The sequence below is a fragment of the Lagenorhynchus albirostris genome, chromosome X (assembly GCF_949774975.1).
Source record: "Lagenorhynchus albirostris chromosome X, mLagAlb1.1, whole genome shotgun sequence".
Classification (NCBI taxonomy): Eukaryota; Metazoa; Chordata; class Mammalia; order Artiodactyla; family Delphinidae; genus Lagenorhynchus; species Lagenorhynchus albirostris.
Window position 1 is genome coordinate 61,069,223 of NC_083116.1, and position 16,219 is coordinate 61,085,441.

Sequence of the window (16,219 nt, forward strand, 5' to 3'; positions counted from 1 at the left end):
GGGTGGGCTTGTGAGGCAGGAGCAGAAAGATATAGGAAATCTTTCTTGTAAATGGGCACAATACTAAGAGAATATCTGATTCATAGATGGTGAGTAGATCCAGTGAGGGAATGGTCTTCCAATGGAGTGGTGAGGAGAGGGGAAGAAACATTTAGGTGATAAGCTTTGATAGGTTGCTCTAGGGCTTGGGCAGGCAAGAGTAACTGTGCAACAAGCCCAGAGATAAGTGCCTAAGATGAATTTTACCCTCTTAAAAATGTTTTTCATTTTTTTAAAATTGAAGTATAGTTGAGTTACAATATGTTAGTTCCAGGTGTACAGCATAGTGGTTCCATATTTTTACAGATTATGCTCCATTAACAGCTATTATAAGATAATGGCTATAATTCCCTGTGCTGTACAATATATCTTTGTTGTTTATCTATTTTATACATAGTATTGTGTATCTCTTAATCCCATACCCCTATATTGCCCCTCCCCCTTCCCTCTCCCCACTGGTAACCACTATCAGGGGAATCTATTGGCTTTTAGTATGAAAATTTTGTTATTCATTCATTCAATATACTAAATATTTTTCTATTAGAGTTAAGTTTCTAAACTTGGAGGTGTTCTAGAAAACAGCTATGAGTTAAAATTAAGTCATTATGATAGTCATAGATTAATTTTCATTTTCTTTCCAACTTCTATTCTGACTTGAGTGGTTGCTTTCTCAAAAACTGCTGGAAACAGAAAAAAAATTGACATAATTTAAAAGCAGCTTAGAATACTATCTTTGAAATTATTTATTAATCACTAGATTAAATTGTGTTAAATACTCAGTACCCATTTTTTTTCCAAAATGAAAGAGGATAGCAAAGATGATTCTCAAAATGATATAATTTTAAATGTGGGTGTTGGTCAAACTGCTAACAGATATTTTTCACTAGCTTTATATAATAGAAATCATAGTTCCAGAGCACCTAAAACGTCCCTTTATTTCTCTTTCTCTCTGGCAGAAGAAACCTCATTTGTAACAGTAGTGTTCTATTGCTGTTTTTGCTGGGGTTTGTAGTAATACTGAAAAATCTTACTAAATTCACTTTCAAAACAAAAGAGATGGATTAATATCTTTTAACCAAGGCCAGTATGATGACAGCTGACATCTAGCAGTCTGTTTGATTTATAAGATGTTTTAACTTTTATTGAAGGAGAAATTCTAAATATAGTTAATTTGGATAAGGATAATATATAATAAGGACTAATATCTGACCTAATGATCAGACAAAAACAACATGCTTTTACATAACATATAATTATGTTATGAAACTCTAGATACTTCAAGATATTATCCAAGCAAATAATAATAGTTTTCAAATATAAAAGAGACATGTAAATAATAGCACATGTAACTATATCAGTTACATGACAAAAGAAAATCAGATCTGTTATCAGTCTGGCTATAAAGGGGCCAGTTGGTTCATGGTTATGCATTTATGGAAGTTCAGAAGTATCTAACTTTTCTCCAAAGCATCAAAGGTAAGTTGTCACTAGTGACTAAACTAGACTCTATGAGTTTTTTACAATTCCTTAACAATTTCTATCTCCACCATAATCAGTGTTTAGGTTTGTACTATTTTCTATTTTTCTTATAGTTGTCATGGGAACAAATTAATACATATTATGCCATTTTATTATCTTATTACAAATTTTGCCTTAAGAATGGAATCATTTTGCCCACTTCTTTCTTGTTGCAATATTAATTGCCAGAATGAGATACACTAGTTTTAATGCCCAGTTCAGTCTGTGAAAGGCTATAAACATTTAATAGACTCATAAACACAGACTTTAACCTTTTCAATATTCTGCATTTTGATTGGCTGCTCATACTACTTTATCCTTACAGGTCACTGAGACTGTAAACAGGAAGAATAGGAATGGATGTTGAATCATACTGCACAAACCCTGAAAAGGTCAAACTTATTCTTTCACCTGGAATATATAAGGTTTCATAATTTCAAGGAAGCTTTTTTGGATTTAATTGGTGATGGGTATAGACATAGGATAATATGTTTTTTAAGTGGTGGTGAGCACAAAGGAGATATTTAACTGGCTTTTCTATGAATTCCTGCATTATTATAGTGGAGTTACTTTTGGATTTCTCTTAATGAAGATAAGACATATTAATGGTTAAAATGCTTAAGCCAAGAGAATGGTATTACTATTTGCCTACGCTTTAGGTTAGGAAATCCTGGCACATCTTTGTGTGCCAGCAATTTTCAAAGTCGTTGTGACAACATGTTATTGTGTTTTTATGTATTGTGAGGGGTGTCACAAAGAATGTTACTAATGGTAACATTATTTGCCTCTTTAAAAAATAAATAAAAAATAAGTCAGAATAGATTCCAGGTTGTCTTGATGATATCACTCTCAAGTTCTTGCATTACAGTTAATGCCCAGGGAATTTTACATAGTCCTGGCGAAAAACATTGAGTTTGTTGCTCATTTAAGTGTCAACTGTCATGTACATTGCAGTGGACGGAAAAGGTGCTGTGAAGCACTGCAATAGTAGATACTAAAAAGGGAATTTTCTTTCCACTCTGTTCAGATAAATTTCAACCATATTAACATGTTCCTTGTAGTATAGCATATGTAAAAGGAGGAGGAATGAACAAAACAATAAGAGCTAATATCAAATGAGTACTTCCTATGTGTCAGGCACATAAGGTAAGCATTTAGCATGGGTTGTATTTTTAATTTTTACAGCCTTATTAGATATGTGCAATTATTATCATTCCCATTTTACAAATGAGAAAATTAAACACAGAATTTAAAGGACTTGTTCAATGTCCCACAGGTAGTTAAGCTGAAGACCTGGAATTCAAAACAGGGTCAAAATCCAGAGTACAAAAAAAAAAACCTCTAAAAGCTGTAGTGATTTTAAAATTCTTGAATGTGGCAGGTACTCAATAAATGTTTGTTCAACTAGTGAATAGCTCTTGAATCATTAAAACCATATCTCCCCAGGAAGCCCATACCTAGTTTTTAGGGGATTATCCCTTGGGTACCCACTTAATTGCATTGTCTTTCCCTGGGTGGATCTGGGGCTGGCTTTGTGAACAAGCATCTTACAGGAGAAGACTATAAATCAAACCAGAAAGCAACCCAGGTAGATAACCAGAGTTTCCATAGTCACAGTGTGGGTTTAGGGGTGCTATAAGCACCAGAGACAGGAGATTAATTCTAGTTAAAGAAAAGCTCAGAACAGACTGGTTTTATTCAGACACTGCTGCCCACAATGCTGAAAAAAAAAAAAGAGAAAAACCAGAAAATCAAACTTTAGATTCATGAAAATTACTGAATGACAGGAATAGAATTTGTACCAGCTGTTTTAATTATTAAAATTGTGCCTTGGTTTTTGAAATTAAAATTTTTATGGAGATAATTGTAGATGTATATGAAGTCGTAAGGAATAATATAGAAAGACTGGTGTACCCTTAACCCGGTTTAATCCAACAATATGACATAAATACATCTGGGTTGACTTTTGACAAACTCAAAATGCATTTGATCAGTCAATTAAGGTCCCTTTGGAACATTGCTTGTTATTGCACTTATATGACTCTAACTAAGGTTTATCTCTGTTCCCTGAAGAGCATGAGTGACAGCAGTGGCAGTGTGTCCTAGAAGACTTAGGTAGGAAAAGAACATGGTCATATGATTGTCCACTGTGTTTCTAGCCCTTTCCCTTAAGATAATCATGCTCCTGCCTCCCATTACTCTGTGCTTATGAATGCAAATGCAGGACCACTGGGAAAATTTTTTTTAGTCCTCTGATTATTTTATCAGTGCTAGGGAATGTATTTTACACCGACCATATTTCCCCCCAGATAATTGGAAATTTTGAAGTAGTGCTACAAACCTCACTTTGTTGAATGCATTTGGAAGAGGGAAAACTGCATTAAAGAAAAAAAGAAGACAGTGTACATTCCACACTTAATGAGGTTTTGCTAGAGATTCAGATTCCTTCAACTCTGAAAATTATCCTAACAAGTTAACTAAACAGTCACAATTTAAACATCACTGCCATTTTCCCACAGGTTTCTGAATTCATAGAAATTATTTCATCCATTGCTTGTCAACAAAAAGGCACTGCAGGAAATCTCAATGAGGCTGGCTTTTAGCTGGGAACAATTTGATTACAAAAAGTGCTTGCCACACTCGTGGGGTTTTTTTCCTTCCCCGCTTAAATCGCCATACCCTTAAGCTTACCAACAGAAATTTCCGGTCTGGAAATGTATTTTCCATGTTCTTCTTTGCCTATTGTTTTTACCATGTCATTAATCTTATACAATGAAATCCATAGTGGGAGCAGAACAAATACACAGAATCTCATTTTGGAGTATGATTCTCAGCACCTGCTGGTGAGACTTTCACTCCTTAACTCAAGCACAAGTTACTAGTTGCAGAACTGTGGATAGACTAATCCTCTAATAGTGGAAGAGGTGAAAATAAGAGGAGGGAAGCATTTTGCGTTACTCATGTTACCTGCCATTTATCCCAGGTTTTTAAGTGTGGAAAGGAGGGACAGGAAGAGGGTTTTAGAAGCTTGCAATGTGCTTTTCCTTCTGTACTTTGTCCCTGTATAAAATTTTCCTTACAAAAATAATTCAAGCTCATCAGAGCTGAATTTAGTTTTAGGAATTTGCAAATACTGCTATGACACTCAGAGTCTATACACGTAAGTCAACTAACAATTGCATCTACTGGGGTTCAACAAAGATATGCAATATTATCAAAAGAGCACAAACAACTGCTGTGTTTGAGTATGAAAGTGTATTACAAAGAAGGAACAATAAAAATATAGAGTAGTGAGACCCAATTTGGCAAATAGTACATATCTCCAGCACTCCCAGTTCTCATTTAATTAACAGTTAGTTGTGTATATTTCTATCTTATTCCTATTTTCCCTAGGGATTATTAGCTCCTCAAAGCAAGGTACATACTCCACACCTTTCACTCCCCACCCCAATAATGTCTTGAAAATTGTATGCACTCAATAAATGTTTGTAAATTGGATGTTGTTACTATTTCTGTTCTACCAGTTACATATAAAATCTGAACATATTTATTCAGTTAAAAAATTACTGGGTTTTGAAATTCATATATTTGTATATGGAAAGGTGGAGAATAGCTTTAAGCTATTATTATGCTGCCTCATTCTTGTCACTTTTTAATTTGACATTGAGCTTTGAGCAGGCACTGCACAATTCTGACAGCCAGAGGCATGGAATAGGGTCAGGGCAGGCACAAAGAGTTTAAAATAACACATATTTTCCAGGAAATACACAGCTCCTTTGCAGGTAGGTTGATTTTTTTGGTATTTTCCAGAAAATTTAAAAGAAAAATGCTTTCATACTATCAGGAGGTAATGATAATATAGTTTGTGCTGCTTTTACTAAAATAGGGGTTGCTATTTATATCATATATCTCATTGTCAAAAGGGTTAAAAGTGAGCCAGAAAATAAATGACTTTCTATTTAAGTATTAATGGTCTCTCTCCTGAAAGTCCCCTTTAGCTTAATATATTTTGTTGGACAAAAAGTTCATTTGGGTTTTTCCATAACATCTTATGGAAACACCTGAACGAACATTTTGGCCAGCCCAATATTTAAGACTTATCAAATCCATTTCTCTTCATCTGATCAGCTTGGTCATTTTTACAAAATACAGACATATGTGGGTGGTGTTAGTGGAGGCATGGGAGGAATTACTGGCATGGTGATTTATAGCTTAAAAACCATTCAATGGTTACTTTTAAAACAGTTACTCCAGAGTGTGTGCTGTGTGTGTGTGTGTGTGTGCACGTGCGCACACTTGCATGAGTGTATAATTAAAAACAACCAAGAGACTGTGATTTTAAAATTGGCTATTCTTCCATTTAAGCACTTTTAACAGATATGTGTAACAATTCTAATTTTAAATATTACATAATTTAAATGCACAATTACTTTTGAGTATCACTGGTCTGTCACTTAGTGAATAGCTTATTTTTCTACAAAAGTCTTGAAGACAAATTTAAGCAAAATTATCAAATGTATGAGAATTCATTTTTTTCCACTTATAAGACATGAGTTTAAAATGTAAGACTTTATCCCTTTACAATGTGAGCCCAGATACTTTCATGCTCTCCTACAGCAATGAATGAGACCCATGGCATATACTGCCCTTCAATTGTCCACAGAAACCCTATTGATATTAATGAGTTTTGCCCAAACTGATTGTGGTCATTTTATGTGGCCTGAAGTGGTCATTTTGCTGTGATTTGCATATTGGTTGCTGCAGGATATAATGTATATATCATTTCTAAAGTGCCTAGGGATCTTTACAGAGGAAAGGTGGTGCATAAATTGAAAAGATTATTATTGCCTTTATTTTAAATTCTTCTATTTGTGAGTTCTCGAAATCATGCATAAATACAGTACAAAGTGCAAATCAGATGTGAAGAGAAAACTCCAAAAATATTTTTTTAAACCAGCAATTTTGAAATTATCCAATTGTAGAAGTATTTTTAATCCATTGAAAACAAAGCTAGTCCATTTTCTAATTTGACAGACGACATCAAGCCAGGACTTGAAGAAGCATAGCACTAAGGGGTAGAAGGGAGTATAGGATTTGAACTTCCACTATGGGTGCAATCACTTCTATAACTACTCCTTAGTTCTCTAAGGAGGTCAGTGAGGAGCACCTAAAGAGCCAATATCATCAACGAATCCATGGACAGTGATGGAGGGAGGACTCAGTGCGGATGAAAGAGCTACTTTGAAATGTTACTTTAGTTTCACTTTTAATGTAAAATCTGGAGAAGTTAGGCTTTTCTCTCCCAGGATAAAACATGAAAAATGAAAGTTATTAAGGAAAATATGTTTATCTAGAATTTCAATTACTCTCACCCTTAAGGCTCAGCATTCAGAATTTTGGGTTAAATATACTTGGCTCTTCTTCCTATGATGAAAGAAATTCATCTGTTGAAAATTGCTGTTTACTGTTGAGCAAGTCAACCCCTATCACTTAACAGTGGCTATTGTACACTATTTTGAACACAGTCCCTGATTATGACAATAGATATCACTAATCTGATTTTTTTGTTATTTTTCTAGGCCACCACAGGTTCAAGACAGACCTCTGTCTTTGATTCTTGTCTTTTCTACAGGTGTACATACATGCAATTCTGTGGGAACAAAGAAGAAAAACTGATGTTAATTAAACATGAATATTACCAACAGCACCACAGGTAGACTGAATAGTAAAACATTAAAACAATATATACCTCTGTGCAACATGTCCACCTAGATAACGTTTTTCTGCAGTTTGGAATCATGTGTCATTTGAAGCCAAATAAGCTACTGCCCCTGGTCCATAATCCTCTATTTTCTGTGCTTTAAAAATATGACATCAGGCAGTGATTTTAGCAGGTAGAATGGGTATCTATGTGGTTTTCTGTGCTCAAAATGCAAGTATTATGGAAGAAATAATCTTTTACCAGATATACATTCTGTGTAACAAATCTCTTTTTAATATTCGTCTGGTGGGGAGATACATTACTTTCCATGCTCACTTTTATAGGAGGGTTTTCCATTTCTATGAAAGGGGTCAGAGGAAAGACTGATCTCAGATCTAGTCAAATCTGGGAGATAATCAGCCACATTATAATGAGATTCTCCTGTATGTGAAAAATAACTGGGAAGATAAGAAGCAATCAATATTAAAAACATTTATGACCCCCATTCCTGCCAAAAATCTATGCTGATAGACATTGTTTACAAGATGACAATGCATGCAAGCAGTCAGTTCCGTGTGTGTGTGTGTGTGTGTGTGTGTGTGTGTGTGTTTGTGTGTGTTTGTGTCAGAGTTTGGGGGAGGATCACTCAAAGTAGTTATTGTTTTTTTACATTACATAGGAAAAAGAAAGTTTGATAAGAGTGATTTTTTTCTCTTTTCCACTGGCTATACCAGAATAGTATGGACACAGTCTGAGTAGCTGGAAAGATGAAAAGACATACTTAATGAATTGGTCAATGAGTTGATTTCCTTCCTGTCTTTGAGCACAGTCTGCTTTCTGTTAAATCATCTAGTCTGTGTGCAAGTACAGGGATAGAGGGAGGGTGTAGGGAGAGGGGGCATGTTTACAGTTGTGAGTGTGTCTATGCACATATATTAAATAATGTAGAGTTTCACCCAAAAGCAAGTTGTCCCATGATTCCCTTAGAGAGTGAAGCCACATCATAATAAGGCCTTTTTGATAGTTAACAAGCTCCCTTGAAAAGCATCCAAGATGAACCCATCTTATACTAAATCTTCCTTGATAAGAGAACCCAGTGTCCCAGCTAGTGAGTAAGATAATGTGTGCATAGGTATAAGTTCTACAATCATATTTATGAAAGAAAGCATAGTGATCTAATGTATTTTTCACTGGAAGGTGCAAGGGTTTAATTTTGTGGATTCTGTTTACTAGAAAAATAGTCTAGGGTCATTGTATGTGATCCTTCTGTCTCCATCTTTTTAGAGGTAACAGAAATTAACTGGATTTTGTTTTGGAGACTGCATTTCTTTAAATAATCCTCTAATTTTTGAAATGTTCCACTAGCAGGGCTCTTAAGAGGAGATACTTTTATTTCATCTTAAAAAAATAATTGATTTCAAATATATATTTATATTCATTTTTCTTAATGCTTAAAAAATTAACATCTACAAAGTTGTAGGATTGCTATTTCTAAAACTATCTGGGGGTATGTATAAAGAATGTTTTATCCTTTTATTTTACAGAATGGATGAGTATTGAGTGGTATCAATTCACAGGGTATTGTTTTGCATTGTTAATTTTTCTTCTTTTCAAGACTTTTTTGAAAGGGTCACATGTTTGGATTTTTAAATACCAAATCATAGAAATAACTTTCACAATTCTGAGGTGCCATATGCATCTTTAAAAATATCTGACAGGTGGAAAAAATACATTCTTTTCTTTGGAAAACTATGTTTTAACCTCTAATCATTTTTTACTTCTCCATTCTCCCCCTTCTTCTCCTACTTCCTTACTAAAAAATATATTTTGAATAAAAACAGAAAATTATTTTTGCTTTCACACCATTAAATATGGTTAAGTATTATTTTTTCCTTTTGAGCCCACGGAATCTTTTTTGGGAGAGAGAGATACTGCTGTGAAGGACCAAGAGAAACTGAGGCCAAAGCTGCTTCTCCTACAAAGGACTTGGTTGAGAATTGGGTGGTGACAACATCAATACAAAGAATGTCCCAGGCAGAGGCACCAACATCCCCTGAATTTTAATGAAAACGTCATGTTAATTATATAACAAGGTTGATAAGGAGGTCATCATAAAAGCCAACTAGGCCTTGGTTATATATTAAGACAAAGAAAAGAGGCAGTAAAGGAAACGAGTCTCATAAATATGTACAAAATATATGTAGTCACTAATACATAGTAAAATACTGATAGAGAGGTGTCTATATGTATACATTTATAGAAGTAGTATCTCCTAAAATATCCGCTTATGGTTCCATTAAAGAATGGAGAATACACTGTTGGTTTCTGTGTGCTTTAGTAAGAAAAGGTATAACTTTTTAATCAATTCAAATTTTTTCATAGGATACTGAAAGAGAAAGAGATTAGGTGGTATGAATGGAAATAGAACCAGTGGGTTTAAGACTATGGCTTTTGTGCTTGTCGATACATCTCTATAAAATCAGTATTACTTATAAAGAGAGATAGTCCCATGAGTATGCACACAACATGTAGCATATTTCATAAACAACACTCACATGTGTATGGTGCACTGTGCAACTGTAAATGATTAGACAACCTGCAAAACTAATAATCTTTACTTTTTAAAATCATTAGATAATTTTGCTTTGTCTAACAAAAAACTTCAGAGTATAAATTGAAGAGAGTTTTACTATTGGAAAATTATACTTAAATTTCTTTTCTGTTACTAAAAATATATCTACAAAAAAAGTTGGTTAAGGCATGTGTGTACATACAAAGCTTTAAAATATAACTACTTCTGATTTAGTAAATTACTCCTCAGCCATCACTACAGGTAACTGTCCCTTATTTTATTTAGGGTATTTGATAAAATAATAGAGGTGAAATTGTATGTAGGAGTGGGAAGAAGAGTAATACATCAAACTTTTACTCCAAATGTCTCCATGTAATCTATTTTTCTTCCCCCAAAACTCAGATAGGAATGGACAGAATTCAGCCTTATTGGGGAACACTAAGTGGACAAGAGTTTACCCAAGTTTATGGGCCTTGGAAGAGCCTTAAGAAGTAGTGCACTTCTCCTTGCATATAGTCATCTTTACATTCCTCATCAGGGGAATGGGGCAGGGGAATGGGGGCTCACCAGAAGATCATCGGCTGGGAATGGGGAAGAAGAGGAAGGGGGGTGGGTGCAGCTAGTTGAAATGAAAGCCTCAGCGAAGATCTGGGCCCAGTTTCAAGAGGAGCAGTTCCAGAGAAGGGTCTAACTGCTGGACTAGAGTGAGACACACTCTTTTTGGAGAACATTAATAAGACTTCACCTCCTGAAATGAACACCCTGCCCCAGCAGCCTTCCCCAACATTCCAGGTGTGTTTTGCATGATCGTGGGTGTGATAACAAGCCACACTGTGTGAGTGTATGAAAGGCCAAAAGTCAGTGAGAGAAAATAAAAAATTAATACAATGACTAATGATTTCTAACCTGAAGCAAAGCACATGCAATGCTCACCCGGAACCTGCCTCTGTTTAAACGCTTCACTTCACACATCACACAATAAAGCCAGGAGAAGAAGACAGATTTTTTTTTTTTTGGAAAAATGTTTTATTTAAACCTTTTTAATCTTTTACAACAATAAAATATTGCGTCAATATAAACCCCTTGACTAAAACTGTTCACATCAAATATTACAGCAAATTGTTTTACTTTTGACACCCAACTCATATTTGAAAGTTTCCTTTTAAACACAATGCAGAATTTATTGAAAATAAATAATTGCTGGCAACTGCAATAGGCAATTTGAATAAAATAGTTGAAAAAGCAACTCTTAATGAAAATAGCGTTTATTATACATCGGTTACTAAATGAATAAACTAAATGATCTTTCTTTAAATTAATAACTTCAAAAACGTTTTATACAAAACTGTACAATTATAAAGTCGGCAGAAATATTTGGGTTAACTCAGGTTTGAATCATAGCGCTTAACTGCAAAGAAAAAATATCGAAACAAACAAAGAAAACCCTAACAGTTGTAAAACATGAACTCCTTGTGGGGGAAAAAAATCCCAGAACTGAAACACAACTACCAACAGAACGCAGAAGCTTGGCAAAAAAAGAAAAAAAGGATCCGGGATTTTAATTAACACATGCTCTTCGACCGACAGCTGGGGGTTACAGTGTGGTGGACCGGGGCCCTGGCAGCCCTTACTAGCGCATCCTCAAAAAGCGGCCATAGGCTTTCAGGTCCTTATAGGTAGTTTGAAGCTTTGTCTACCGCAGCTGCGTCTGGAGGTCGGGCCAGGAGGCCGGCCCGGGTTTACGGAGCCCCCAGCCAGGTCTGGAGAGCAGCGGCTGAGTGTTTGGGTGCATGTCCGGCCCAGCAATGTGTGCTCCTTGGGAATGAGGTGAGCCTCCGGACCTGGCATGTGGACATAAGAGCTAGCAATAAAGCCACAGCAACTGCATAATTTTTGGATCTCTACACAGACTAGCGAAATTTTTTTGTAGTTTTTTCTTTTTTGTAAATAGTAATACGATACACACAGCTATCTACACACACACGTTTGCACGCGCACGCACACACGCACAGAGACACATACACACAGAGAGATATAAAAAGAAGAAGAAGAGGGAAAAAAAAAAACCCAGCCACCCAGGCGCTCGCTAGCTAGCTCAATCTTCGCCATGGGCTTCTACCAGCTGTGCTTGTTGGAGGCACGGAGATGGCTCCCCATGAGCCCACTCAGAGACAGCCGTATATACGGGAGAGGAGGTGGTACGCGGCTAGACCAGAATCCCTGTGACCTTTGCCAATCATTTCATTGTCCTTCTGCACAGAGCAGAGAACGCCGGTCCACCACCCCCTCGCCACCCTTCCCGGAGGGTTTCTCACTCACGGAACAGGCAGTAAACTGGAGGTGAAACGAACTTGAAAGCGTTGACCCAGTCTGTCGCCAGCGTCTCCGGGTCGGGTTGTCGTCTCCAGCTAAAGCAATCGGGTGTGAAGGCAAAGTCCTTCGCCTAGAAAGGCCAAGGTGGGATCGAGCTGGCAGTCGGCCTGGCAAGGCGCGGGGCGGGTGGAGAGCTCCGAGTGCAGGCATTAAGGACTTCGGGAGGTGAGGAGCACTCTTCACTCCTCAGGACGACTTCTTTTGCCCAGCGCAGCTGCGGAATCCTTCCAGGGAACCCAGATGCGCTGTGGAAGCCTGTGGGGGCTCCACAGTTGCGGGAAGGAGGGCAGAAAGCTTCGAAATCGCCTCTCCTCCTTCGTACTAGTTTGCAAAGAGAATCGGTTGCCTATTCTGCCTACCCTAGGAACTCGGCTACCCCCCGGAAAAAAATATATATATATGTGTGTGTGTATGTGTGTGTGTGTATATATGTGTATATATATATATATATATACATATATACACACACACACACATATATATATATACACACACATATATATGTATGTATCTCCAATATCATCAACAAACTCTCTCCACTGTATCCTCTCTTCTCCATACAGATTTGGGATAGGGGATCGGTGGATGGGTAGGCATCTCTCCCCCTCTTCCTTTTCTAAGCAATTAAAAGACCATCTGCTCAATGAAGGAATAATAATAGCAATAATAATATGGAGTGGTCGATTAGATACAAATTGTCTCACAAATATTGTGTACATCTTATAGTAAAACACCGCAGACATTTAGAAACGCTATAGAAGTTTTAAAAAATGCAAAACTAGTCTATTGTAAAACAGATTTCACCTGAAATACAGCTGCTATAACCAAGGCGCTGAAAGGTTATTCAGAGGCACACATCTGTCTTCCCACCCCCGTCCCCCATCCCTACCCCGCCCCCAAGTTACCCCACTCCTTTCTCTTCCTAGAGAGGAGCGACCAAAAACAAAACAAAACAAAAACAAAAACAACAAAAAACCTTACTCAAAGTAAACAATATATATTGATCAGCAGAAAAGGCTGGAGGGAGCTGTTGCCTGGCGCAGGGGATATGAGGTCCCCGCCTGGACCCTTTAAGGCAACTGTGTATCCGCGTTGAGAAGCCTGAATGCGTGTGTGTGTTTTCTTTCTTAATATGTTAGAGTCCCCTATTTAAAAAAAAAAAATTGGAGAGAGGGGGAAAAGAAAGAACGAACAACAAAAAAGAGAGAGAGACAGAGAGCTAGAGAAATAGCAATTAAAAAGCTGGAGTAAAAGGAAGAGAGTGGAAGAGAAAGAGAAATCCGCGCTGCTCCCAGTGCGGCCGGTTGCTTCCTCGCTTCCTGCAGTCAGAGATCGTGGCAGGACGTGTCTGTTTTCACCGTGTGCGTGTGCGAATAAACCTCATGTGGCTGCTGATCCCCTGGTGGAGTCATTCTTTTCTCTTTCTGTCTTCGATTACAGAACCAGACACGCACCACTTCTTTCTCCAACTGGAGGCTGTCTGCCAGCGAGGAAATCTCCTGCGCGGCAGGCTTGGGACACTTGAGGAAATGCGTCTCCAGTACGCCCTTGACACTCACCTCGATAGAGGTTCGCTTCTTGCGCTTGCGGCCCTGCGCCGCGATCTTGTCAATGCTGGTCGGACTCCCTGTGGACGAATCAGCCTCCTCCAGCCACTTGTTCAGCAGCGGCTTCAGCTTGCACATGTTCTTGAAGCTCAGTTGTAAGGCCTCGAACCTGCAGATGGTGGTCTGAGAGAACACGTTGCCGTACAGTGTGCCCAGCGCCAGCCCCACGTCAGCCTGCGTGAAGCCCAACTTGATTCTTCTTTGTTTGAACTGTTTGGCGAACTGTTCCAACTCATCCGAGGTTGGTGTCTCCTCGTCCGAGTGGTCCTGGCAGTGGTGCGAACCTAGGTCGCCGTGGTCTGGGGGCTCCCGGAGCACTGGGTGTAAGCTCTGCGTGGAGGCAGAGGCCGGCGGTGGAGTGAGCCCGCCGTGCTCAAGCATGCCACTCACCGTGAAGCCCGGCTGCGAGTACACGTTAAGGGGTTGGCTGCTCGACGTGATGGACGGATTCGGAGCCGGGCTCGCCCCCCAAGCATTCGGGTGGTTAGTGTGCGGAGAGTGGTGGGCGACGTGCGGAGAGCGGTGATGGATGATTGTGCCCAACTGTAGGTCTTCGCGCCCAGGCTTCACGTCTTGCTGTTCCAGGGGGCTGGTGGCCAGTGTGGAAGACCATGGGCCTCCATCGCTCAGACTGGTCACCCAGTGATGCCCGAGGGGGTGCCCATTGCTAGGAACTCCCTGCAAGTAATCACTTTGGAGAAGTTTCTGAGGGTTTCGGAAAGGACTCCCCTGCTGCATTCCCGCAGAGTCCGCATGGACCATAGAGCTGGAACTGAGAATGCTGTAGGGATTCGAGGCAGCTGTGGCCATGGTCGGTGAGGATCCCCTACTAGTTATAATGTGGCAAAGGGAGCAGCTTCAGCCTTTGACATCTATGGTACAGGGGAGCCAAAGCCGCGAAAGCGAGTTACCGGCACCCGCCGAGGCCAATTGCAGCGCGTCTCGGCCTGGCCTTCCGCGGACTCGGCCAATGGCGGCACGGGAGGCCGGGCTAGCTTTCCAAATTAGGCTGGCGAAGCTCGAGAGTTTCTGTGAGACCCAAGCAGGAAGTGAATCAATCTTTCGGCTCCATTGGCTGCCTAGTGCTGAGTGACAGGAGCTTATTTGGTTAACCCTTCCCCCCACCTCCCACCGCTCTCGGACATCGAGGATGTTAGTAGAGGAGGGGGAAGGATGAGAGGGATGTGCGTTCGTGTGTGTGTGTGTGTGTGTGTGTGTGTGTGTGTGTGTGTGTGTGTGTTTGGTGGGGGATAGGGGTGAGGCGGCAAACTGGTTTTAGAACTTTTTAGGTTATTTAGATTAACCTAAATAAAGAAGAATATTAAGAAAACAATATAACCAGTTTAAATGTCTTATAGATTTTAGCGGATAGGGATTTTCCTCAGATTAATGTGGCGTTCTCGGTTAGTTGTGTGAGGGGGAGTGAAAAACAAAACGCCACTGCAAACTTTGAGCAATGAACGTCTTCGATAGGACCCTAAATCTGTGAGACTGAAGCCCATGATTCCAATAAGAGCTATTTCAATGTGTTTAATTTCATTTTATCATTTATAAGAAACTCGATACCAAGGTCAGAAAGCATCTAAGAGAGGTGCCCAGATCCTTCTGAAAAGATTGATTTAGGGCATGAAGCACTGGAAAATTCGGAGAAGATATTGTAAAATCTAATGTGATACTGGCAAAATCCAGTTATTTTGAAGTTTGTCTCCGAATTCAGTTGGTTAATTGGTAGATTTGAGGTTTTTTTTTTTGTTTTTTTTTGTTTTTTTTTTTTTTACTGCTCCGTGTCAGCTCCCATCAGAGGTCCCACAAATTTTGTCAGGGGCAAGTCTTGCTGAAGTGGGTAACCCTCCTATGCACTCACCCCAGACACTCAGCGAACCCATTCCCAGTAGGTACACAGGAGAATATTCATGACTACCTGCGCCCAGTGTTGTCCCCTAGGAAAATTGTTTTTAACACACACTTCTTCAACCCACCACCAATTCCACATAAGTTGAAGAAAATGGGAATCATTTAGTGTGCCCTGGAAATTCAGAGAGAGAGAGAGAGATGACTGGAGGGTTGTTTGGCATTAAGTACCGCCTCCCCCAACCCCAACGCCCCCCTCCCCCCGCCCTATTCCCATCAAGCTTGAATTTACTTTCAGTTTGGGAAGGTGGGACTGTTTTTACATTTTGGTTAGAGGAAAATAGAGCAAAGACTTGTATTCCGCCTAAGCTTTTATAAGTTCGGGAAGGACAAGTCTATGTGCTCCACAGCCCAGTGCAAATGCGTTGCTTGTAAGCAGAGTGGGTGAAATGCAAATATTTTAGATTTGCTCTAGCTGGGAAAAGGCAACATCGGATACCTAGCATGATCTCTGAAGTTTAAAAATGACCTTTCATTGCATAATTTTGAACGTAACCT

The 16,219-nt window shown here is 39.0% G+C and overlaps 1 protein-coding gene across 1 annotated transcript; it reads right to left on the reverse strand.

Annotated features, from left to right (window-relative positions):
• Positions 1-13,528: 13,528 nt before the first annotated feature.
• Positions 13,529-14,620, reverse strand: POU3F4 (POU class 3 homeobox 4). Its single transcript, XM_060138025.1, has one exon. It carries the CDS (start codon positions 14,618-14,620, stop codon positions 13,529-13,531), a length of 1,092 nt encoding a protein of 363 aa, XP_059994008.1.
• Between the last annotated feature and the right edge of the window lie 1,599 nt (positions 14,621-16,219).

Bases quoted from the DNA above. Each gene is read 5' to 3' on its own strand.
- POU3F4 (XM_060138025.1), bottom strand. From the start codon at position 14,620: ATGGCCACAGCTGCCTCGAATCCCTACAGCATTCTCAGTTCCAGCTCT.